Source organism: Ailuropoda melanoleuca, chromosome 6, assembly GCF_002007445.2.
Source record: "Ailuropoda melanoleuca isolate Jingjing chromosome 6, ASM200744v2, whole genome shotgun sequence".
In the NCBI taxonomy this organism is placed as follows: domain Eukaryota; kingdom Metazoa; phylum Chordata; class Mammalia; order Carnivora; family Ursidae; genus Ailuropoda; species Ailuropoda melanoleuca.
In genome coordinates, this window is record NC_048223.1 from 63,176,345 (window position 1) to 63,201,711 (window position 25,367).

General features: G+C 46.6%; 1 protein-coding gene across 1 annotated transcript; it reads right to left on the bottom strand.

The window, feature by feature from the left end:
* Window positions 1-13,904: 13,904 nt before the first annotated feature.
* On the bottom strand, window positions 13,905-24,706 carry RHOU (ras homolog family member U). Its single transcript, XM_034663582.1, has 4 exons — window positions 24,243-24,706; window positions 24,082-24,152; window positions 22,332-22,390; window positions 13,905-17,239 (listed from the first exon to the last, which is right to left on the bottom strand). The coding sequence occupies exons 1-4, from the start codon at window positions 24,704-24,706 to the stop codon at window positions 16,784-16,786; spliced, it is 1,050 nt and encodes a 349-aa protein (XP_034519473.1). The 3' UTR covers window positions 13,905-16,783.
* Between the last annotated feature and the right edge of the window lie 661 nt (window positions 24,707-25,367).

Below are 25,367 nucleotides of genomic sequence, written 5' to 3' on the forward strand. Positions count from 1 at the left end.
TTATTTGATATTTGGTCATTCCCGGCCACAAGCTATTGACAAGCGAAACACAGGCTTCATTTATTTTAGTAATGTCGTAATAGTACTGAGTGACAGTATCTGAAAGGCAGGGTCTAGTGTAGCTCTGAGCTCTTGGGTCAGCTTTGTGATTGGAAATAGCATGTGCCTCTTCTTGTTTAATCTCAATAAACTTTTACTTTAGAATACTTTTCAATTTACAGACAAGTTGCAAAGATAGCACACAGAGTTTCTTCAAAACCCTCCTCCGTTCCTCTTATTGTTAACATCTTACAGTAATATGGCACATTTATCATAACTAAGGAGCCAATCTTTGTACATACCGTTAACCAAAGTCCACATATTACTTGGATTCCACGGGATTCCCCCTAATGTCCTTTTTCTGGCCCAGGGTCCCTCCCACAATACCACATCACATTTGGCTGGCATGTGTCTTTAGCCCCCTGTATGCTGTGACCGTTTCTCAGACTTCCCTTGTTTTTGGTGACCTTGGTAGTTTTGTGGAGTCCCAGTCAGGGATTTTGCAGAATGTGCTTCAACTTGAGTTCATCTCATGCTTGTCTCATGACTGGACTGGGGTTATGGTTTCAGGGAAAGACCACAGAAGCCAAGTGTCCTTCTCATCACATCATATCCAGGCCACCTGCCACCACAGTGACTTACCCTGATGATGTTGGCCCTCATCACCTGGCCGATGAGGAGTTTGCCAGGCTTCTCTCAGAGGCTCCTTTTCCTCCCTTTTCCGTACTCCTGGAAATGAGTCACTGAGCACAGCACAAATCAGGGACTGGGGAGCTAAGCTCCAAGTGACAAATTCTGGTGGCCTTCAAAGTTTGGCTATACTGTCATCTATTTTATGAAATCTTTGCTGACTCTTTTCCCATTTCAGGCAGAATTAGAATCCAATTTAGAAAAATCATATTCATCCTTTAATGTTTGACTCAAGAATCACCTCTATTATTAACATTTGTCTTTTTTCCCTTCCTTCCTTCCTCCTGCCCTCCCTTCTCCCTACCCCTCCCCCCTCTCTTTATTTCTATTTTTCTATAAAAACATAAGTTCAACTCTGTACCTTTGGGAGGGATATGAAAAAGTAGACATTGTCATTGTCCTCATGCAGTCTGTAGTCTATCAGAAAGGACAGACACATAACCAAATAAGAGCAAGCTCCCTCCAGAAGGAGCTGTCGACCTCCTTGGGTGCTCCGTCCAGGCTCCGTGTCCCAGGCTCCATCGACAGAACTCCTCTCGTTGCACAGGAATGCCTCATCCAGCTTCCTGTATCAGGGAGGAATTGGGAGCTTCTTAAGGATACAGCTGTCTTAGTCATCTCTGAGTTTACAATGCCTACAATCATGCCTGGTACATAATGAATGATCAACAAATACTTATAGTGAATCGAAATAAATTGATATAATATATTCTGTCTTGTAGGGTTTCTTGCTACTTGGTGACTTTTTGCATGAGACTTAAATAAGAAACAAGCTTCCTGGTTAAAGCTAGCTCATAGGGGAAAGACTGCATTTTATTTTTATTTTATAAAAAATAAAAATAAATTTTAATTTTAATAAAAATAGATCCATATCTAAAAAGAGGCAAGGTTTGTACACTGTTGACAAAGAATGGCTTTTTCTGAGTTTTCTTCTGTTTAGAAATCTCCCAGACCTTTCCCATTGCAATGAACTTGTATCCAAAAGTAATAACTACAGTGATGGATTAATATCACATTTTTTGTAACAGTTTTGTTTTTACATGAACCAACAATAAAAATAAGCCTCATATTCTGTGAAAATGGCAAGCAAGTTAATCAGACTCTTACAAAGACTTGAAATAGTGTAAGGAAATAAAAAGTGCAAACCAGAAGTATTCAACTTACTTATTACAAAATTAAGTTTAAAAAGTCCAATCTAGGGGCACCTGGGTGGCTTAGTCGTTAAGCGTCTGCCTTCGGCTCAGGGCGTGATCCCGGCGTTCCGGGATCAAGTCCCACATCGGGCTCCTCCGCTGGGAGCCTGCTTCTTCCTCTCCCACTCTACCTGCTATGTTCCCTCTCTAGCTGGCTGTCTCTCTGTCACATAAATAAATAAAAAATCTAAAAAAAAAAAGAAAAAAAGTCCAATCTAGTTGCAGGTTATTGATGACTACTTGTCTGCTGGGCCAGCTCAAGGATCTACAGGAATTGCCAGGGGAAGAATCACACTTTCTTTTTGCTTAGAAACTGATGTTCATTTTCCCTCGGCCTCATTTCCACGCTCTAAGAGTCTGTGCGAGGACAGAGTATGACCGCTTTGTGGCGGTGTGCGTTCTGTCGTGACCTGGGCAGCCAGTCTTCCGTGGAGAGCTGACAGTGGACAACCTCCGGCTGGGAAGTGGAAATTCAGGAGCTGGCCATGTCAGTGCCCTGAAACTCCTTGGTCGCAGCCTGTATAGCGAGGTCCATTTCTTCCTTTTCAATCTCTCCAGAGTCTCTGCAGAAGTAGAGACCAGGTGCAATTTTCTGTGGCTGCAGATGGCAAGCTGAGACAAGCTGCAGAGAGGCCTGGGGGAGGGAGGTTCTGCTGTTGGGAGGTGGAGCAGAGCCCGCTGTTGGGGGAGCCATGGTTGGGCCTACTGAACCTCCAACTATTGTGTAAAAAGATGCTGCCAAAGTAAAATAATAATAATAATGCTAGCAGGCACTTATATAACCAGTGCTATGAGCCAGGCAGTGTTCTCCCAGCTACATTAACACATTGTGAGCTATTTTCTTCTAATACCGCACACGCCCCCTACCCCCTGCCAAAATCCAAAAGACTGCTAACTCTTAGATATTTCTGCCAAGAATCCATTTTCTTTTCAGGCTCTTCAAAATTCAGCTCTTAGCATACAAGAAAAAACAACAACAACAACAACAACAAAACGAGAGCTACATTAAGAGAGGTTATCAGGGACTTTTAAAAAAATTATTTACATCATGTAATGAAACTCATGAAATTTTCTTCTAAGGGTCACAATAGGTTATATGACCAAAAGCCAAAATCAAGTGATCCTTACGAAGAAATCATATAGCAAGGTGGCTCAGTCGGTTAAGCATCTGCCTTGGGCTCAGGTTTGGGATTAAGCCCGTGGTCAGGCTCCCTGCTCAGCGGGGGTTCTGCTTCTCCCTCTGCCCCCTCCCCTTGCTTATGCACTCTCTCTCTCAAATAAATAAGTAGAATCTTTAAAAAAAAAAAAAACCACATAGCTAAACTGTAAATTCCTTTTGGATCTCACACCGTCATGAAGTTTCCCCCTCACACAGAAGTGAAATTTTCTTCCCTGGAATATCCTTCTTTGTTTTCTATGATCTCTCTTAGAGCGGCTCAAAATGTATTTAAGTAAACATAGCAGTCTTTTGTCCTGCATGATTTTCTTTCCTCCTTGCTAAACCTAATCAATTATTAGAGACCTTCTTTACATGAGACTGTGTATATGTATATAAAACATATATTTACAGAAGTGTATGCACCGTGTAGCTCAGAATCGGATATTCTATGAGTGACTCTACAACCATAGAGCGCTTACATTGACAAGACGGTGCAGTGGACCCCAGTCAGTGCCACTATCCTAACAGTGACAGCCTCGTTCCTCCCTGGGGCACAGTCAGCATGCACGTCATTGAAGTTTAGTTTCTCGCAAGTAAATTCCATCACCTCAGTGTTTTTGTCTTTGGTTTGAATTTTTCTTTTCAGATTTTATGGACAATCTGAAAAGCAGTAAACATAGGGGAGATAATGAAGCTTGGTATCAATCAGTGTCCCAGCAGGAAAGAGATGACACCCTCAAAGGGGTAACCAGAGACTAAGTGACACACTATCTGGAAGAGTTAGAAGAGGATTAAGGAAACCAATCCGCCAGTGGTAAAGCCCCCAGGGTGAAGCAACAAGCGGAAGGTTACCACCCCTAGGCCTGGAGGGTCGAGTGGGGAGCATTGATCAGAACTCAGAGCAATGGCTGCAGACAGGACCTGGGGTTCCAGGGGAGGAGCCATTAAACGCCCCCGCCGAACCACCATCTGTTAGGGAGGGAGCCAGGCAAAGAAAACTCCAGCCTCTCCCCAGCGCCTGCCATCAGGCAGATCCAACAGGAAGCAGAGATCCATGCGATGAAGAGGAAGAGGGCAACTCTCCAGTCCACACAGCAAAGCTGAGAAGGGCAGCCAGGAGATCTAGAAGAGCAAACAGAAAACTCAGCCCAGAACAAAATGCACACACCATGTGCTTCACGAACATCTTGGCAAATCCGTGAATGTCTGACAAACGAGGTGCTCTGGAAATATAAGGTATTATAACCAACAGGAGAGCACTCGTGACTTCTAGGTTTTTAAAACAGGGAACATGTCACATATTACTATTATCAAAAACCCCCTCTTCCTAGAACGATGTCTTTCTTTTATGAATTAAGGAAGAGTCTGATAAGTCTGATTTTCCTCTCCACTAACCCATCCCTAACCCATGCACGGAGGAATTGTCTTCAGAAGGAAGTTTCTAATGCCTTTACGCACCTATTTGTATAAGCAAATGAAATAAACAGAGACTGAGATCTACAAGGCAGACTCCTCTGGCTCAAGTCCCCATTCTGTCACTTCTGTGTCCTACGGTAGGACGCCTGCACTCTGCATGCCTCGATTGCCTCAGCTGTAACACACGGGTAATAATAGCGTCTACCTCTTAGACACCCCTTTGTAGTAACTACCCTGCCTTCATCAAACACTGTTATACAGCACTCAGTGTATTCCATTAGGCAGTAACTTTTATGATACAATTCAAAAGCTCCTGCTTTGATCTATAATCTCTAATTGATCTCATTGCCTGGTTATTAAAATCTACCTTTCTATCCAGCCCCTTCGGATTGACATGGGCTCTGTTCTTCAGTTCTGGAGATTGTAACTAGAGTACGGCTGCCAGATAAAACACAGGATTTTGAAATATAAATCAATACACACAATATACAGATAAAATACCAAGTCAAGAAAATGTGAATTTCAGACAGACAACCAACAATTTTTTAGTATAAGTATGTTCCAAATACTACATGGCTGTGGAAGATAAAAGGAAGAAAGCAGGCTGCATTGGGCCACCGCAGGTGATGACACAAATGGGACAGTGCCCTTGAGAGGATCCCCACTTTGGGCAGGAGTAGTACCACCCTAGTATCCTGCCCTCTCGGTCAGCTGGGGGCTGCCTAGGAAGAGCACGGCCTCGCTCAAATGGCTACTGGTAGCTGGAGGCTCCCTCCCTCTGTGTTCCTCTTTTGGTGGGTGGGGGGATGGGGGTGGAAGCCCATGGCTGCCACACCAGCCTAGTGAATCTAGGTCCGAAGCTCAGTAGTGAAAACAGTGGTATGTATTGGACTCTAGTATGTGCTTGACATTGTTTCAAATAATTGTATTTAAGCTTCAAAGCAACCCCGAGTTAGCTTTTATTTTCTACACCTCTCAGAGAACTTAAGTAGTTTGTCCAAGTTCAATGGCTACGAAATGGCAGAGCCAGGGGATTTGAATGCATGAAATAAAATGATCATCAATGTAAACCGCTCACACTCCTAACCCCATCTCCTCGTCTGCTTCCTGGAAGACCTCAACTGACACAGAGGGAGAGAGAAGACAGACATGTAACGACCCCCTGGAGGAAAGGAAGCGCCCTGTTCCTGGACCTACTCACCAAGGGTCCTTCCATTTAAGATATGGCTTACTGACTAGCAAAGAGTGTCTCAAAAAAAAAAGTGCCTGATGATAGTTGGGGTTGGAAAAACAGAAAGGGAACGGTGAGGGGGAAGCATAGGTGTATAAAAGAAAGACTGTAATAAAAAATACCAAAATATTGGGTGATAGGACTATGATTATATTTCTCCCTTCAAGCTTTCTAGTTTTTCCAATATTCTTATAATGAGAATATATTAATTTTATGAGTTAAAAGTATTCAAATAAACAGCTGCTAATGGTAGTTTCCAAATATAACTTCTTCCTAAACATGCAGTTCCCCTGACTCATTCTTTATTCACCATCGCGCAGCAGACACATGCACAGGAATAACTTTTCCCATATTTGTTATGCATTAAATTGTCAAATACAAGGCCTGGCAGACCTGTGCTCAACACAGTGTTTTGGGGATAAAGGTCCCCAATTAATAAGCATTTGAGGACTTACGCATCTTTGTCAGTTGACGCTATTATGATATTGTGTAAATCGGGGCACATTTGTGGTTAAAGGTTATGGTTAATTGTTAAAAAGTTAATTGTTAATGAGTCAATAAGAGATAACACTGTCTCCCCAAAGGAGACTAATTAACTTAGGAAATCTCCGTAAGAACAGATCAAAGAGGGAGCATGTTTATCTCCATAGGACTTTCCATATCCAACACAGGAAGTTCTGGAAGGGCATTCAACACAGTGGCATGCATACAGAGGTGCATAATAAATTCTGCTCTTGAGAGAGAGAACAACCCACAAACTCTCATGGCCTAAACTCACCTTAACCAACCTCCTTCTTTTCTTCTATTTGAATCCTTTTCCTTTATCTTTTTCTTTTCCTTTTTCTTCTTTTCCTTTGCCTTTAACTGGCTTTGATCAGTGGGGCCTCCACTCACTGCACTGCTCATGCATCAGAAAGGGAGAGATTTTCTGTCTTCCTGGAAAGTGTTACTTACCCAGGACTCCGCCTACCAGTCTCTTGAGACAAACAGCTGCCTCCACTTTCCAGGTCTCTGTGCGGAAGCTGCTGGGAGGCCTTTGCCTGCGTGTCCATGGACCAGATGAACCAGGGGGCTCAATTCAAAATTTTCTGTACTTGGAATTTGGTGAGAATTACTGATTACTTAACTTGATATTGATTTTGCTTAAGACAAAAGCTCCTAAGCCTGTAGAGATCAAGGCTGAAAAGAAGTGTGATTGTCTTAAAATAATGGAGAAAAGGGGCAATGAGATCTCATACCTTCACCTCCTGATGAGGTTGAAGAAATTAAAGCCCAAATAAACTAAACTCATTCTCTCAATGTATAAAGCTGGTCAGTGGCCAAGGCAGGATGAAGACTCAGGAAGTCTGGTAAGCCTGGGGGGGTTCCTCTTGGGTCTGTGCCCTGCAGCCCCTCCTGGGGCCATTCTGCCCTACTGCAATCTCAGTTCTCCTGTAAATCCCCAATGTGGGTCCATTAGAAACCAAACACAAGAGAAAAGCAAACTATGGTCTCAGAAGAACAGGGCTTGGCAGAAGAACAATAGCAGTCAAAATCAGATGGTCTGCAGTATCCTGGGGCACAAGTACCTATGAAAATGCCTTTGGTGGGTGGGGGGATAAAAGCAGCCATTCTGTAAGCCAGTTCTATTGCTTTGGGAGATGGGTACTTAACAGATGGTTGAGAGTAATTTCAGTTCTGTGTAGAATACTACGACTCATAATCACAGTAGTAATGGTGATTTTTTTTTTAAGATTTTACTTATTTATTTTAAGAGACAGAGCATGCGCGTGCCCACATGATGGGGGAGGGGCAGAGGGAGAGGGAGAAGCAGACTCCCCTGCTGAGCAGGGAGCCTAATGTGGGGCTCGATCCAGGACCCCAGGATCATGACCTGAGCCGAACGCAGACACTTAACTGACTGAGCCACCCAGGCGTCCCAGTGATACTTTTAATCTAAGGTTTTAAAAGTGCTTCATATACCCCATGCTCTATATCAATCCATTTGCCGAAATGCAGCTGCAATCTCTCTCTTTTGCTGGAAAAAGAAATCTTGGAAACAACAGATGGAAATAACAGAAATACCCAAACTCCATCCATCCAGCTGTCTGTACACTCAGCAAGGTGCCAATTTTCTCCCATTCTCAGCGTGTACTCTCTCCGCAAAGGAAGAAGATTCAATGAGGAGTTTAGGCAACACCCTGTGTCACCATTTGAATAGTCAGACCCTCACTGAAATAATATAGGCGACAAACACACCTTTTATTACCAGAAGTCCTGGCTGCTAGGCTTGTTGTGTTCTCCACCTGCACAGACACCCTTGATGGCCATCACCAGCCCTGGCAGCCTCAGAGTCTTCCTTTCTCACATGAATCCACCTGGAAGGCCCCCAAATAAACATACCTTCCCGGGTTCACATACTTGTGCAACTCCTTCCGCCTGCCACCCACATTGTCTCTGGGACTTGCTTTGACCCATGAACCTTAACAACCATGGTGCAAACATGTTTGGTAAGCCCTTGCACAATGGAGTGTTCTCTCTTGGCACATTCCCTCCTGGAAGTCAGTCTCCATGTTGTAAAGAAACTCGGGCTAGACACTGAAGATGAGAGGGGACAAGGAGAGAGACCCAGAGTTTCATTTAGAGTCCACCCCGGTCGAGCCCCCAGCTGTGTGTGACCATGGCAGAATGTCTGCCCCATGAACCCAGTCAACCCACAGGATCACAAGAAGGAATAAACAGCTGTTGTGTTAAGCTGCTAAGCCAAGTGATGGGTTGGCTTGTTATACAGAAATAGATCATTAAATTAGTACATCCCTACTGGTGGTTTTAAAGGCCCCTCTGTATCTTCTACATAAAAGCAGAAATGGAAAAGGGAAATTCAGGCTTAAAATATACTCATTGATTAATGGTTCTACTAACTCATGCAGAGTTCCTTACTCAGCAAGCTAGTCCTTTTGTTTCTCTCTCTAATAAATAAGGGTAATAGCAACCAATCCAATACACACTCCCCATGGGAGGTATGAGGTTAGAAGAAATGTATTTATTTGTTCATTCATAACACAATTTGATCAGGAGAAGATTTAGACAGGTTACAGTAATAGGTAAAATATTTTACATGCTCAATAAGTGAATATGGTTCATAAATTTCAGATATTATGGTATTTACCAACATATTTTCTCCTCTTATAAACCTATTGTTTCCTGATCTTCTCTACTAACATTTATATAAGAAAATTTTGAACTGTTTTATCTAAACAATTCTTGATTTAAACAATAATTGATTCCCTTCCACTTTTTCCCTTTTGAAATAGAAACACTTGACTTCCAACAACACCCGATCAGTTTTTTTTTTAAAGATTTTATTTATTTATTCGACAGAGATAGAGACAGCCAGCGAGAGAGGGAACACAAGCAGGGGGAGTGGGAGAGGAAGAAGCAGGCTCATAGTTGAAGAGCCCGATGTGGGGCTCGATCCCACAACTCCAGGACCACGCCCTGAGCCGAAGGCAGACGCCCAACTGCTGTGCCACCCAGGCGCCCCAACACCCAATCAGTTTGGAGGATAAAGGTGAGGTGGCTTCATTTAGGGGCCTGGTGACTGAGGACACAGGAGAGTGTCTAACTTTGGGTGAGCTCTCAGCAACACAAGAGCTGGTCTTAATGATTATTGAAGGTTGTTACAAAGGCAATAACTATTCATCCAATGGCCCCACCCTCATTCTCATCCCTTAGATCCTGAAATAAAATAACAAAAGAAGTAAATTTTGTAGATCAAATAAATGCTTTGAAAATCCACTTATGTCTGACTGTCTGGTTGAGAGCAGTAATGAGCAACGAGAGCCTGTGATCTGGCCTGAGATCTGTTTCATTACAGAACAACAAGTCGGAGGATGAGGGAGAGACATGAAGATCAAAGCAGAGGGAGAAGTTTGGGGGTTCTGGCTGACTTGGTGTATGTGTGATTTTTCTGTATGTTTACCAATAAAACATTTGCTAAATAAATAAGGCAAGCCAAACTCATTCCATTGTTCCTGCTACAGGTGATGATGCTTGAGGTATCAGAGTTCTAAGTTCCTAATAAAGACCTCTTGAGACACTTGAGCAGACTCAAAATGGAATTGAGCCCCGGCCGGCCGGGTCTGCTGGTATTCTAAATCCATGACAAGGAATAGTAGCCAGGCTTCCTGATTTCCATGGTAGAATGTCAGTTTTGATATTTGCTCCTGAAGCACACGACTCTCTTCCACCCGCCACGTACAATATGGTACTTGTCTTAAGTTAACCCCTGAATCAACGATTATCCAGAATCTGTCAAAGTGTGACTGATACACATGCTACTCCTGAAAGCTTCTGTGCTAAGGGATATTCTCGAATGTCGAAGTTCTTTTTGTGCTTTAAGTTTCAACACTCCAAAGCAGTGTGCTTGGGCTATCAGAACACACGCCCTTGTGGGAATGCTTTCCACAGGGATGGCCACCGTATGCCAAATTCACGCTGCACCTCCAGCTGCTCGACTGAGAGGAAATGTTAGAAACAGCCCTGTGAAAATGGATGCAAAACCAGGCAAAGATGTCAAGGATTCCCATTGCCATTTTTAGTACATTTTTCTCCCCAGTTCGTGCCAAATCCTAATCAGAAACCACTCTACTAGCGTAATGTGAGAGAACACTGTCTTGAGAAGGGGAATTCAAGCATTCAGTATGATCACTGCATTCTCTCCCTTTGGGGACCTCCCTGAGATGAGAAATCATAGTAAAGCTACTTATGGTGTTTTGAAGGATAAGGAGAGGCAGGAGATTTGGATGTTTCATGATATCAAGGTAAGATTTCATCCATGTCACATGAGAGGTGTTTTCGCCAATGGGACCAGAAATATTCAGTCATTGACTGCTACCCCCAGTAGTTCTCCCCTCCCTAGGAATGACCTGGTACCTCTCCCCCTCGTCAGCCAGCTGAACCGGGAGGGGGGCGCTGCCAACGTTGCACACATCTGACCAAGACTGCCACTGACTGCTGTGTTCTGAACACCTCCTAGGAAAAAGAATACAGGGGAGGCAATGATCTGGGGAGCAATGAGCTGACCTCCGGGACATGAGTGTGGTCAGGAGAACGGCCCCCAAGGATGCCCACATCCTACACTTTAGATTCTGTGATGCTGTGGGTTACACGGCAAAGCAGAATTGAGGCCGCAGATGGAATTAAAATTGCTAATCCACAGACCTTGACAGGGGGAGATTACTCTGAACTCTCCAGGTGGGCCCCATATAACAGTAAATGGGGAAGAAGAGGTGGAAGAGTGTCAGTGGGTTGCCCTCTAAGAAAGATTGGACTGGCCATTGCTGGCTTTGAAGGTGAGGGACCATCTTGAGCCGAGGAATGGAGGTGGGCTCAGCAGTTGGAGGAAGCGAGAAGATGGTTTCCTCAGAGCCTCCAGGAAAGAACACAGGCCTGTCATCACCATGATGTAAGACAGGCAAGACCCATTTCCGAATTCTCCCTTCCACAACTGTAAGGTAAGAAATCTGCATTGTTTCGGGGCGCCTGGGTGGCACAGCGGTTAAGCGCCTGCCTTCGGCTCAGGGCGTGATCCCGGCGTTATGGGATCGAGCCCCACATCAGGCTCCTCTGCTATGGGCCTGCTTCTTCCTCTCCCACTCCCCCTGCTTGTGTTCCCTCTCTCGCTGGCTGTCTCTATCTCTGTCAGATAAATAAATAAAATCTTAAAAAAAAAAATTAAAAAAAAAATAAAAAAAGAAATCTGTATTGTTTCAAGCACTAAGTTTGTAGTAATTTGCTACAGTAGTGAATGGAAACTCACAGAATGATTCAAATTTGAAGTATCTGTGGGACGTTCAGGAGGAGAATGAATGGAAATGCGATATTCTGCTCTGGAATGTGTCCTCCTTCTAGATGACAAACATTAGGTTAGAGATCGCCAGGTTCCTGACCACGTGCCTCTTCCACATGCAGACTGTGTCTCTTCAGTACTCAGTTGTACTGTTAGGACTGCGTGGGGGAAACTGGTTGGCTGATTGGACTATAGGCAAGGATTCTAAAAATGGCTCTAGATTCACAAAGCTGAGTGTGCTCACACGAAGCAAGAACTTCTCACTGGAAAGGAGTCAAGGGACAGACACCCTTGCAGCCTCATCCTTGACTTCCACATAGATCTTTGTTGTCTCACTCCAACTCCACCAAAACATCTTCCGAGGCTCAATTCCACCTTCTCCTTGAGAGGGGATCGGCCCAGACCACCCCCCCAGCCGGTGGCCAGCCCCCAGCAGCCCCAGCTGCTCAGGCAGGAGCATCTCTGTTCCAGAGTCAGCCTGTGCAACTGCTGGAGTAATGCATATTGTTTTGCTTTTATTTTATAAAAATGACTGGAAATGAAAAATAGATGTGCTATTATCCATTAAAAAGCAGAAGGCTCACAAAAATTAGTAGGGCTAGTTGGGGCACCTGGGTGGCACAGCGGTTAAGCGTCTGCCTTCGACTCAGGGCGTGATCCCGGCGTTAAGGGATTGAGCCCCACATCAGGCTCCTCCGCTATGAGCCTGCTTCTTCCTCTCCCACTCCCCCTGCTTGTGTTCCCTCTCTCGCTGGCTGTCTGTCAAATAAATAAATAAAATCTTTTAAAAAAAAATTAGTAGGGCTGAAGATGAGAGCCATTAGGGGGCCGATCATTAAGTTAATCACCTAGGCAGCCTGCTGTGAGAGAAATGAACAGAACATGCCAAAGAGACCAGTGAGAGTGGACGTTTACTGAGCACTTCACATCATAACACCACTAGACCACTGACGTAGGTGCCAGATTTACTCTTTACAGATTCTAAAGTTTAGACACAGAAAGTTTAAATTGCTTAAGGAATCACAACCAGTAAGTGGCAGAGCCAGGATTTAAGCCCAAAGATCCTGACTCTGGAGTCCAGCCCTCTCCTCCTCTGCCCTCCCATCACACCATCCCCTCCCTGATGTCAGGGGCCTCTCTGACCTCCTTTCCCTACCTCCTCCCCTCCTCTAGGTCGTCTTCTGCTCCTCTCCCTGTACTTATTACTTTGGTCCTGTTCACACTGGCCTCCAGGACATGCCAGACACTTGCTCTGCCTCAGGGCCTTTGCACCTGCTGTTCCCTTCAGAAAACTTTTCTCTCAGATACTTGTCACGTTCTCACCTCCTTTAGGTCTTATAAATGTCTCCATGAAGTGCACCCTGACCCTTTAGAGGGGCTGGGTGCTCTGTCAATGTATCCTGGGAAGGCCTATCCTGGACGTGGAGGCAAACGGGCTGGTTGAAGAGAAACTTCCAGATCCCTTTGAGCTGGGATTAGGCTGCCAATGGAAGCCAGTGAGGGCAAGCTGGGTTTTAGCACTTTGGGACATATGCTGATGGCCAAACATTTTAGTTGCTCTCTGCACAGCAATCCGGTGCATTGTGGCTCAATGTTCAGTGGATACGAAAAGTCAAGGCTGGCCCCGGAGGCACTGTGGGGAATGAGGTGGACAGGCCCATCCTTCACTAGATGACCAAGAGCCCTCCACCCTTGAGGCTTAAGGGTAGAAGCAGGATGACACCTGGCCTCCAAGGTTGGTCCTGTTGTCAGGGCCCCATTCCCTGGTGTAGGGCTGCATTCCGGTGGCATCTGACGATGACTGCAAGTTCACATATACCGCATGGGCACCCCTAGCCCTCAGACATGGGGAACTCTGAGCTTTGCTGGCCTTCCTTGTTAAGCTGATGGGGCTCGTGGCACCTTCTAATCCCTTCCATGGCCACTACAGATCCCACACGTGCACATGTATTCTCATGCAGGATTCAAACAGCCCAGGGAGAAAAGCAGTACTTCCATATATAAGGAAACCGAGGCTCAGATCTAACGACCTACCCATCATCACACACTAAGTGCTTCTCTGAGCTTCGACTTTTGGCTGCAGGAAGTGTTCCTGTGAGGGACACACACGGGCCACAAGCACACCATCCATTACAGACATAGAGTCAGAGAGGGCTTATATCAGACTGTGACCCCAGAATTCTCAAAACCCCGTATTCAATAAGCATTTAATGTTGGTTAGGGATGATTCCCAAAACGCCTCTGGGGGCACACCATATGCTTCCCAACCAGCCTGCTTTTGGATGTGGCTAAACTTTTATTCACTTCCAGTGACATTCTTTGGTAGAAAAGGCAAGTGCAGTTATACCCATAAGTCAGAATTTATTTCATACCACCTCATTTATAGCACTTTCAAGGACGACGTTCTGCTCAACATCATTTACACTTGAACACAGAGCAGCACAACTTGGTAAGGCACCAGGTTACGACAGTCTGGGGAGAAGACCGTGCCTGCATTTCGGCTTATGTAATACCTGGGTGGTTTCTCCTGAAGTCTGTCAAGCACAGAGAACAATATTACAAAAGGTTAATTTCCACATACATGGTAAAAAGTGATAAAACAGGTTGGAAGTATACTGTATTTTTAAATTAGGACTGGCCTACACTGTAGGAGCTCAGCTAAAGTGGCATTTTCTAAAGCACAACTCATAAAATCTTCTCTGCAAAACCAAGCTCCAAGTTGAACAGTGTTTCAGCTTTGAAGTGGATCGACTCTATGTTTAACTCAAGCACGTACTTTTAAAAACTTTTCTGCCCAATCACACAAAGGAACAAAAATGGAGGAAAACCTGAAATACAATCGATCGTACCTTCACTAATCTGTAAAATGCAGCAACATGTTAAAAACGGTTGTGTTTAAATGTCAACCCTCTAGATTTTTAGCGCTAATGGTACGGATCGTATCAAGTTGGGTTAAAAATAAACCACTTGAGTAAAGCTCTCAGAACTGGGCCACACAGGCGCTCCACGGCCAGCTTTCCACCAGTGGCCCCCAGGCAGAGGGGGCTGTGGCCCTCACCCCAGGGAACCAAGAGCAGCTCCATATGCTGCCGCGTGCATTGAACTTTTTCAAGTCTTGTGTTCTATCTTAAAAATTAATTTGCATTGTACTCCATGACATTTGCTTAAATATAAAAATACTGTTTAAAATTACTCACCAAGTAACTCTCCCACCGCTCCCACCTCTGCACCCAGAACAGACAGAGCCCAGCCTGGGAAACCGGCTGCTCACAGACAGGTGAGCCAGGCAGGCCAGCTTAGAGCCTGTTCGGAGCGTTTCCACAAATGACGTAATTGTAGTCATTCAGGCTATAACTAAATGCTTTGGGAAGCTATGACTGATATCAATTTCAATAATGAAAAATAAATAGTGAACAATCCATGTGTTTTAGTTTTTAAACAAAGAAATCCGTTAATTTTATTTACTAACACAGATCAAAGAAGCCCCTAACCCAATCCTTTATTTCTTCTATAGAAAAACACAAATACGCTTTTTTAAATATAAAAAAGAAAATGCAAGACCCACAGAAAGGTAAGAATTTTCTACCCACGGCTCTACAGAAGTTTCCCTAGTTACTGAATTGATTTTGGTAAATCTGTTTCACCCACTACAGTCAGACATTGTAATTCATGTGGTAGGCTACCTTTTGGCATCTCAGAAGCAAGGGATCACAAAGTAAAAAAACCCGACTCTTCTGATATGGAACTTTTTTTCTCCAGAAGATGAAGCCCTAAGAACTGCCACCTTGAAGAACACAAGTGTTGCACAAGTATATGGTTGTCTGGCTGTCCCCCACAAGGACGCAGCTGCGGGAGGGAGCTGTGGTCCGCACACGAACCCCGCTTCTGGCCAGGCCACAGCAGACTGGCCCGGGCGCCCTATGACTCGCATCCCTGGTCTCTGCGGCCAGTTCCCTGAAAGACATCTGTGGCTTTGCCCGGTTGTTTTAACAGGTTTCAAGAGACACTCAGTTTAAAACAGGTTTTAAGAGATGTTCGTGTTTTAAGATGGTTTCAAAACTGTGTCAAGATATACTTAAAATCATAACTGAGTAGGATATAATCAAAAAGAGATCTGTTCAAAAAAGTAATAAAAAGAGGAAGCTGAGCTTCCCTCACATCTGTTTTTGCGGCCATGCTTTTTCTCATTAACTGTTTAAAAGTCTGAATCAGCAGCAAATACAGCCACATACGTGCGTGTGTGTGTGTGTGTGTGTGTGTGTGTGTGTCTACATTTTGGCTGACTTAAGGGGAAAAAAGTACATTTTGTCTCCTACAAACGTTTGCTGCAGGCCTTTCAAGAGTGTCCACTTCCCTGCAGATGGGATAATTTAAATAGTTTGGAAGTTTTCAAACAATTCCGTTAGATGCTCCCTAGTGTTCTGACTACCAGGGATCTAGGCAGTTTGGTGCACACGTACAAACAGCAAATACCACATTCTGATCTCAACGTGAATCACTCCCTAAAGAAAACGTAAGCGCTTCTGACTAATACTTGCTTTACTCCACATGGCATGTTGGCTATGCTTATACAATGTCAACACAACTGGACCAAGAATGAAAAATCCCAATGACCAATTTTTTCCTTTTGGTATGCGCAGTGCCAGAGAGCTCCTAGGATGTTCTCTGCTGGCTGACTGGAGATCTTAAGCAACCAGGTATTAGCTATGACAAAAGGGACTGGTTTGAGGTGTTGTTGGCAGAGGTCTCTCCTTGTTTTCTTAAATTTCAGTTCCTTAAAAAGTTTTTTAAAAGTGTGCGGAGTTTCAGAGCTAAGAGTGATTCTCACCACAGCTGGCCTAGGGACATAACGCACTTGCAGGAAGGAGCCCTTAGTCAAAGGAGGGTTAACCACACCGCTTCTTCTTTTGTTCTTCTGTACACTGTAACGTAGCAAAAAAAAATTTCATTCTCGACACCCAGATTTGAGGTGTCTTTTCCATATTAGATATAAATTAATCCGGAGGTCTAGAGCTCTACGTTTCCAGAACTATCTTGCAGAATGAGTCATTAGCTCCAACAAACAAGGATATCAAAGGCAAGAAAAAAGACATACACGGAGAGCTCCACCCGTGCCACACGCACGTTCCCTATACACGTTCCACACCATGAGAGGAGTCCTTCAGCTAATATAGCTTCTACTGAGGGCCTCGTCCCAAAACCGCCCTCCCGGGTTCCTGGCCGCGTCATACCAAGCAGCAGTACTTCCTCCACCAGGACTTGGAGAGGTTTTTCATTTTGTCTGGAGTCCTGCTTTTGGACTTCTTTGGCTGCTGCTGAGTGTCCGAGTACTGGATGCCCGCGACGATGGCCGCGTCGAAGACCTCTTTGAGGTTTTTCTGAGTCAAGGCTGAACACTCGATGTAGGAGGCGGCTTTGATTTCCTCGGCGCACAGCTTGGCGGCCTCCTCAGGCACAGGCTTCTCTTTGCATTTGTCCAGCTCAATAAGGACCTTGACGTCTTCTCTCAGATCCGACTGAGTTCCGACGAGGATGATGGGGGCTTTGGGACAGTGGCATCGAATCTCTGGCACCCACTTCTCGCAGACGTTCTGGAAAGAGGAGGGGCTCACCACGCTGAAGCACAGAAGAAAGATGTCCGTGTTGGTGTAGCAGAGAGGCCTGAGTTTGTCAAACTCATCCTGCAACCAATCAAAGCACCCGAAAGTTACCTTTTAAATCCAGTCTCATCAGCAAAGAGACCACTTTACCATTTTTTTTCTTGCAAGGTCTGGGAGGTCTGATTACGGAGGGAAGGGCCAATGCCTCGGAAAGCCATCCTGCTGCTTACCTCCGTGGGGCTCGCACTGCCAGCCCCACGAAACCTGGCCGGTGCGTTCAATGTCTGCCTCAGTGCTCAGGACCCTCTGGCAACTTACCCCAGAGAAAGTACTTACAGCAGGTGAGTTGTAGAAATCAAATTTACTTTATCCACCCTTCAGCCTACAGAAACCCAGATTTACTCTTTCAACTCGGGTATTTAGCTACTCTTCTAAAATTGAGACAGCAGCCACATGGATCCCCAATTCTCCAATCTGACCCCAGTGAACCCCAGTCTAAGCCTGCTTCTCTCTTCAAGAATCCAGCCCTGCCCATCCTCATGACAGCTTTGAGGGACGCCCACCTCGTCACATCTGCACCGCACTCAGGGCACGCACAGGGCACTGAGTAATGTTAATCAGACACAAGGACAGACCCAGAATTGGAGCTGAGGACCTCTGACAGGCCACTCTCCTTGGCAATTCGGAGAGCCTATGCCTCTCCAAGTCACTTACAACAACGTGACTTACAATGTCACACTGGCTAATACTTTCTCATTCTTGCTTAATTTACCTCTTTCTTCTTAATTGTTCTCTTTTTCTCCCTCCTCCCTTCCTTTCCGAACCTCCTTACCCCTTCTTTTTTCCCTGCAAATACCAGGGACCTCCATGCAGTTTTGGGAAGATAAAGGACCCGAGGAAGGGCATACCCACCCTACTCTCAAGGTACAGGGAACTGGATGCAATAATTACAGTTCACCGTATCAACCAAGCGTCGTGCTGGTGAGTACCTGCCACAGTCACCCACTTCGCGGAGATGCACGCTGGCCACCGGGCACTGTGCAGGGCGCCAGGGGATTCAGCTGGGGACAGACAGACCCGGCCTCAGCCCTTGTAGAGCTGTCTGTCTCCAAATCAGCATTTCTTCATAGTCCCCTGCAGTGCCCTATGCAATGAACTAAAAGCTTTCACTCAGCTCTCTCACAGGAAAATATTTACATCATCTCATTCCTATTTAAAATTTCTATCTGGGGGGGCACCTGGCTGCCTCAGTCGGAAGACAAACTACTCTTGATCTCGAGGTCGTGAGTTCAAGCCCCACACTGGGTGTGGAGACTACTACACAAAAATTTAAAAAATAAACTTTGAAAAAATTTTAAAAAATTAAGTAAAATAAAATTTCTACCTGTGGGTGCCAGCCTCGCACAGGTGTCCTATGACAGATAACTTCCCAGTGGCATGAAAAAGTGAAATGCCATCCAGGTTTTCAGTACGCCGTTGGCACAGCCTGATTATTTACAAACTCCTATTTACGTGCACAGTATCCTGCATCTGTGGCCATTCTGTAGGTGTAAAGGAAACCTGGATCTGTTTTACTTGAAGGCACTTTCTTCATTTGTGGCTCCATATTTCAGTTGTAGGGCACCAACCAACCAACAGTGTTGAAGTCAACCAGCTCGAATGCTCAGGAACGAATCTGGCATTTCGTCACTGCGGCTTGTCAGACTTCTATACACGATGGTTAAAAAAGAACAAGTTGGCTTTCTTAGTGCCAACTTTGAGCTGAAAGAATAAACACAGAAACTCCACCAGGTCGACGATGGCCCAGCAAAGAAGATCTTGTAAGAAAACATTCCCTCTGTTCTCAGAGGCCTCAAAGAAGCACAAAACTGAGCCCCGTGTAAGGTCAGCTCCCTCGGGCAGCTGCAGCTCACTGTTAGAAGTCAGTCACCCTTGGCCGTGCCCTGCGAGCCGGGGTTGCATTACCAATAAAAAGAAAGGTAAGCTCAGGGGCTGGGCCTTGTGACAGGGCTTTGGAAACCCGGCTCCCCAGACCTCTTGAGATTCTGGCTAAAGGATTCAGGGAGCCAAGCAGAAATCAAACCCTCCTCCTCTCCAACAGAAACCTTAGATACTGCAGAAATCAACACAACACACATACACCTGACGAGGTCCACTGGAATTACCCTCAAGGAAAGGTGTTCTGAGGCCCCGTGATTTGCATGCACCTGCCCGGTCTTAGGAGAAGACAAACAGAATTCAGTCTGGGACAGGGCGTGGCGAACAGGCCGCTGAGTAGTAGTGTTGGTCAAGCTGCAACCTGATTTTTTGGGTTTTTTTAGCACAGAGATTTTTTCCAAGAGCCTCACGGGTCAAAAGGCTGAGGAATTTTCAGCTTTTCCTGGCAATTTCAGTGACAGTCCCTTCTCTTATGCCAAAGGTACGTTCTCAAAGTCCTCGGTCTCTGATCTATTTTCATTTGAGAAACACTGTGAGTCCAGTGTTAAAGACTCCTTTTAACATTTTCTATGCTCACCTACCTCCCTAACAAGAAAACCCAAAGACACGAAAAGCAATTTCTAGTTATTCAGCCAGTGGAGCTACATTCTTGCTCTAAGCTTCCATATGAAACCTGCGTGTGGGCCCCAGGTTAGGGCTACCTGTGCTCACGCTCCCCTGAAGCTGGAAACAGAGGTCACACAAGTCACTTTAAGCCCACAAGGCTATTCTGAGGACCGCCTGGAGGAGATGGGCACTGGCTGAGTCAACATTAGGGAAATACAGCAGCTGTCAAATCAAGTCCCTTTTAAAAGGTTGTTTATCAGATCTGGACTAAGGAATAAGGAAGGTGGGAAAGAACTACCACTCTGACTGGCTTTGCTATTAGTCAGAATAAGTCCTAATGGATACTTGGGGAGTAGGGAAAAGAAGTGATCTTATCTTACCAGCTGTGTAGTTTTCATAGTTTTTGAAATTGGTTTATTCATTTGTTACATAATAAGGTATACTTTACTAATACATCAGTAAAAAATACAGTAAAACTCAATGAAAACATCACTGGGAGGCTAGAAGAATAATTTCCAAATGAACGAAAACTTACCAACTTGCACCAAAGTTCTGTTATTTCCCTAATTTTAAAATTTTTTCATGGGAGTATCTCCAAAATTATTCTTGTGCTTCCCCAACTTTTAAACAGACCACACTTAAGGAAAAAGTCAAATTCTACCTCAGTAATTCAGGATCATTTCTACAAAGTTTTTCTGATCATAGTCCTATGCCTCTTTCAAAACTGCCCAGTGGTTTTCTCCCAGACCCACCTGTCCTGCACCCCAAGCCAATACTGCCTTCCTCCCTACGGCACTTCCCTGGTTTCTTTCACAAGTTCTACTAACGGCTTATCTTCCCTACAGATTGTAAGCCTTCCGAGGAGTAGGCCAGGACTTAAGTCTGCATTCCCCAGGACCCAGCACTCCACTATATGCATCCATTATAAACCCTAGGCCTAGAACCCCAACTTAGGAAGCCGTGTCTGACAAAAGTCAACAGCTACCAGGAGAGCCCCATTAGTGGGCAGGGATGTGCACTGACCTGCTTGCCCCTCCCCTCAAGGGTCCCCAGTAACTGTGCCTTCTTGGCTTCCTGTCTCCGGTCTTATTCTTGGGCTGTTCAGCTGCCCCTTCTTGCATCAGCAGGAACGCCTACATTTATCAACGTGAGACTCTGACCCCATTTTAAAGATCAGAAAATCAGACACATAGTAGGAAAAAGATTCTTACTTTATACAAAGCAATTAAGCTTTCATGACAAGTACCAGGAGGGCATTCAGAAAGAGTCAATATGAGAAGAGCAGTGTTCCTCTGAGTTCTCTTTCCCACAAGCAGTAAGACACACCCTGTGTTGCCAGTGAGGGGGAAGTAGACGTGCTCCAGGGCAGAAGGGGCAGAAGGGGCAGAAGGGGCAGAAGAGGCGGGGCCGCCACTCAGGCCACTGGGCCACCGCCAAACCGCGCTGAGCTGGAGACCAAAGCTGCCCAGTCTTGTGCCACCTTGAGTTTTGAAAAATAAACCTGTGAGTTTGCGGTCCCAGGGTAGGTAAGCAGTTTGGATGAGGCACTTGGGAATACTGGAAACCTAGCTTCTTAAACACAGATGGTCATGGGACAACACCTCAGAAAGGGAGGTGGGCACTTCTACGTGACTACAAAGGGCCCCTCGGCATTTTCTCTCACTCTAACAAGGAAAGACTCCATGTTGATGAACTGTCACTTTGACAAACTCAAGAGCTGGCACCCTGGGATCTCACAGAGAACAAGGAGACCTCAGTGACGAGCACTGTACGAAGGGACGACTGGGTGATGCCGAGTCCCTGGAGCTCATCGGGGGACACCCCAATCTCTGTCCCTCCCTGGGTGTGTCATCCAAGTGCTGGACCCTCGAGACAAGAAGAAACATTCACGATTTGGAAAGACTAAGTCCAGGTTCATTCACTCCCCCAGCTCAGGAGAGCTTCGACCACTGTATCTCTGCTTCAAAGGATGGGGTGGCCCTAGTGAATCAAACCAGAGCTTAGGGAGGGAAATATTAACACCCACTGACGAACTCCATATTTTGGGCAGGGGGTGCCTGGATGGCGCTGTTGGCTGAGAGTGTGGCTCTTGGTTTCAGCCCAGGTCTTAATCTCAGGGTCATGGGATTGAACCCCGTGTCAGGGCTCCACACTCAGCATGGGGTGGGCCTAAGACTCTCTCTCCCTCTCCTTCTGCCCCTCCCTACCATGCTCTTTCTCTCTCTCTAAAATCTTTTTTAAAAACCCTCCATCTTTTTCTTGAGCAAATTTCACATTTGGCTTGTTGACTTCTAATAAAATGATTCTATCACCAACTTAAACTTTGAGAAATGATCACAAAGCATCATTGATCATTTTTAATAAAAATGAGATAGTAAATAAGATCAGAAACTCCTGTAAGAACTCCTGTTGTTGACCCTGTTGCCCCCCCTGTCCTGACCATGCGAAGCTGGGCCAAACCCTGTTTTATGAGTGCAGAGCTATCGCCCCCTCCCCGCCAGCCTCGGAGAAGGGCAGGGCTGGGGCCACTCGTGAGGCTTTAGAATGACCCAGTTATGGAGCGAGGTTATTCTGAGGCCTCTAAAGGGCTGGTCCCCTTCCCAGCACTGAGGCGCGGTGGTCCACTAACCTGTCCGGCAGTATCGCAGAGCTGGAGTCTCACAGGCCGCCCGTCCACAGATACCACAGCTTAGAAACAAAACAAAAACAATGATCAGAGGGTGTCTTTTAATTCCTTTCAGGAAAATAATGGTTTCAGCTGCAACTACCCTTCTCCCTCCAAACCCTTCAGCTATTCTGGGTCCCCTAATGAATTAAAGACTTGTCTAAAACAAGGAGGCCCCATGGAGGCATTTTTGTCTACAAACCCTCGAGGGCTGGCAATTCACTGCACAGCGGGGGCTGAAGCTGCAAATCCCTGAGCCGTTTAAGGGCACCCCAGAAGGGCCTACACTTTTTGCCCAGCCCTGGAAGATTTATTTTCCTGTCACACTCATTTCAAAAAACCTAAAAACAACACTGAGGGGTAAATGGGAACTAACCTCGCCATTTTAACTCAGTGGAAAACCTCACAAATAATTCTGTTTTCCCTTGGGAAATGTTCCAAGACTTCATGGTTTATCATAAAATTGTAGCTTGTTTTGAGAACATGAGCAAACACAGGCTGCCTGCATTGTCCTGTTTATAGAAGAGGGCACCGCTTATCTCACTGTGTCAGCTCAAAGGGAGGATTAATACAGAAAAGAAAAGAAAGCCTGCCCACCTTTCCACTGGGATGGGGTACTTGGCAGGGGTCTGCCCTGGGGCACAGCGTGGAGGTTTCTATTTGAATTCAACACTCAGATCCGTCTCAGTGCAACTTTCTAAGTTGCTTTTAATGTTTATACTAGTCAGCTGAGAGGGAAAAGGAGGAAAAAACAAAACCATCTGGGTGAAACCCATTAGTACAGCAGTTTTATTCAGGGTACCTTAGAGGTGAAAGAAAGCAAGCCCTTGCCATCGCGACTTTCTAAGAGGTCAAGAAGCATTTTTTTGTTCTTTTAAGAGCAAGAGAGAGTGTTTCACATTAGCCTCTGTGGATTTTAATTTTCAGTAAATCTCAAAAAGACCTGAAAAATCCTTTATCTTTGTTTCCACCACACCAAAAAACATAGCACACCATACATAAGAGCTGTAAAGAGCTGAAAGAGACACTGAAAAGACACGAAGAATCAGAAACAGAGCCAACGGGGGAGATTGAAGGGGGAGCAGTGGGAACAGGGGAGACGGACTCAGAAGAAATCGCGTTTACTCTCCAGGTTTAATCCAAACCTAAGCCCTCAGTCCTGTTTTCAGTAAATTAACTATTTTCTGCCGCCTCTGTGGCTCTTCAAAGTGGAGACACCCCTCGTGAGGGAAGCCGCCAAAAGGAAAGGACTGACTCTCAGGGCCACAGGTAATGGCACCTGCGCGTCACCTTCCCACTCAAACTCCGCAGCAGCGCTGGCAACATCGACCTGACGCAACTTTCTACGCAGGAAACTGACCAAGCAACCTGAACTCGACCTGTTGGTTACTAAATTGCCGTACCATTTCTTTTTGCACAGGGTCTGTCTCCCGTACCCCGCCCCCTCCGCAGGGCTCCGGTTTGGGGGCTCCCCGTTGCCCCGCGGGTCCTCAGGTGGCTCCGCGCTTCCCCCGTCCCCGAGGCTCGGGAAGGTCCTGCGCTCCGCGTGCCCGGTCCGCTTCCCAGCTGGAGCCCGGCCGGGCCCGCAACCTCCTCGGGGACCCGCGACCCTCGCGCCGCGCTCCCCTCCCGTCGGCACCCGGGCCGTCAGCACCGCGCCCGCGGACTGCGGCCACGCGCCCCCTCCCGAGAAGCGCCACCCGGCCCTGCTCACCCGAGAAGTTGTCGAAGGCGGTGGGGATGTACTCGGTGGGGTAGCCGTTGGTGGTGTAGCTCACCACCAAGCTGGNGGGGCGAGCAGGGCTCGGCCCGACCGCCCCTCCGTCCCGGAGCCCTCCGGGAGGGAAGAGCTGTCAGCTACCGCTGTGGTCGCGCGCCCGGCCCCCGAGAGCAGCGCTTCCAGGCCGCACGCTCCCAGACAAAGGCGGCCGGGGAAGGTCCCGGCTCCCGGCTCCGGGCTCGGGCTGCGCCACCTGGCTCTGCTTCGCGCGGCCAGAAGACTGCGAGCCGAGCGCCGTGGAGCCCGAGCGCTCTATCTCCTCCCGGCTTCCCGGCGACTCGACGCGTGGGGAGTGGGCGGGGAGGGGAAAGAGGCGGGTCCGGCCCGGCCGCTGTGTGCCCGCGCCGAGGCCACAGCGCCCCCCGCCTGCGCGCCGGGCCTCTGCACCCGGGCCAGAGGCGGTGCTACGCCGGGCAGGAGGGGAGTGCGGACGCCGGCTCCGGGCCCGACTACCCGCTGCGGGGCGGTAGGAGGGGCGGAAACACCGCTCTGGGGATGGACCCGGAACACCCGTTCCGGGGCGCGGCGCCTGGAGGAGCGGGGTGGCCGAGGGCAGCATCCTCCCCGGCGCCGAGACCGACTCCACCGCCCGAGTGGCCGAAGCGGTTCCGTCTTGTTGCGCGCACGCTGGCGGGGGAGCCTGAGCTTCCTCCTGTTCCCCTCGCTCCCCGCTTCCCCCTTCTCGATCGCAGCCAGTGCTCTGGGGCCCCTTGCTGGCCACAGTGCGCCACCCAAGGGGAAATGAAGTGTCTTGGGGACGTGTCTTTTAAAAGGCAACTTTTTAAAGTCTACCTACAGCCTGTCGTGTGATTTTTCTTCTAAAATAATTTATCCTCATATCATTTGGGAGCAAAATGATGGTCAGGTCCAGTGTTAATGCTCTTTTGGCATGCCATGAACCAGCAAATTAATTTATAGACCCAATTTCTTCTTTTACTTAAATGTAATTTGGTGACATTAATATTAATTTACCTCTGACTTCTTCCTCTCTGCCTTCCTCCTACATTTAGCAAACAGTCCATTCAGAAAACAGCGAAGCCTCTCTGGGTCTAGCCAGGACACAAAGGCTCCTCAGGGTGCACAGTGTGGTTTGAGAAGCGGCACATACTATTAACATGAATACTGATGCTACAGCAACAACAATAACAGTAACAGCAATAGCCAATACATATTGAGCCTTTATGTGCCAGACACTGTTGTAAGCACTCTGCCTGAACTAA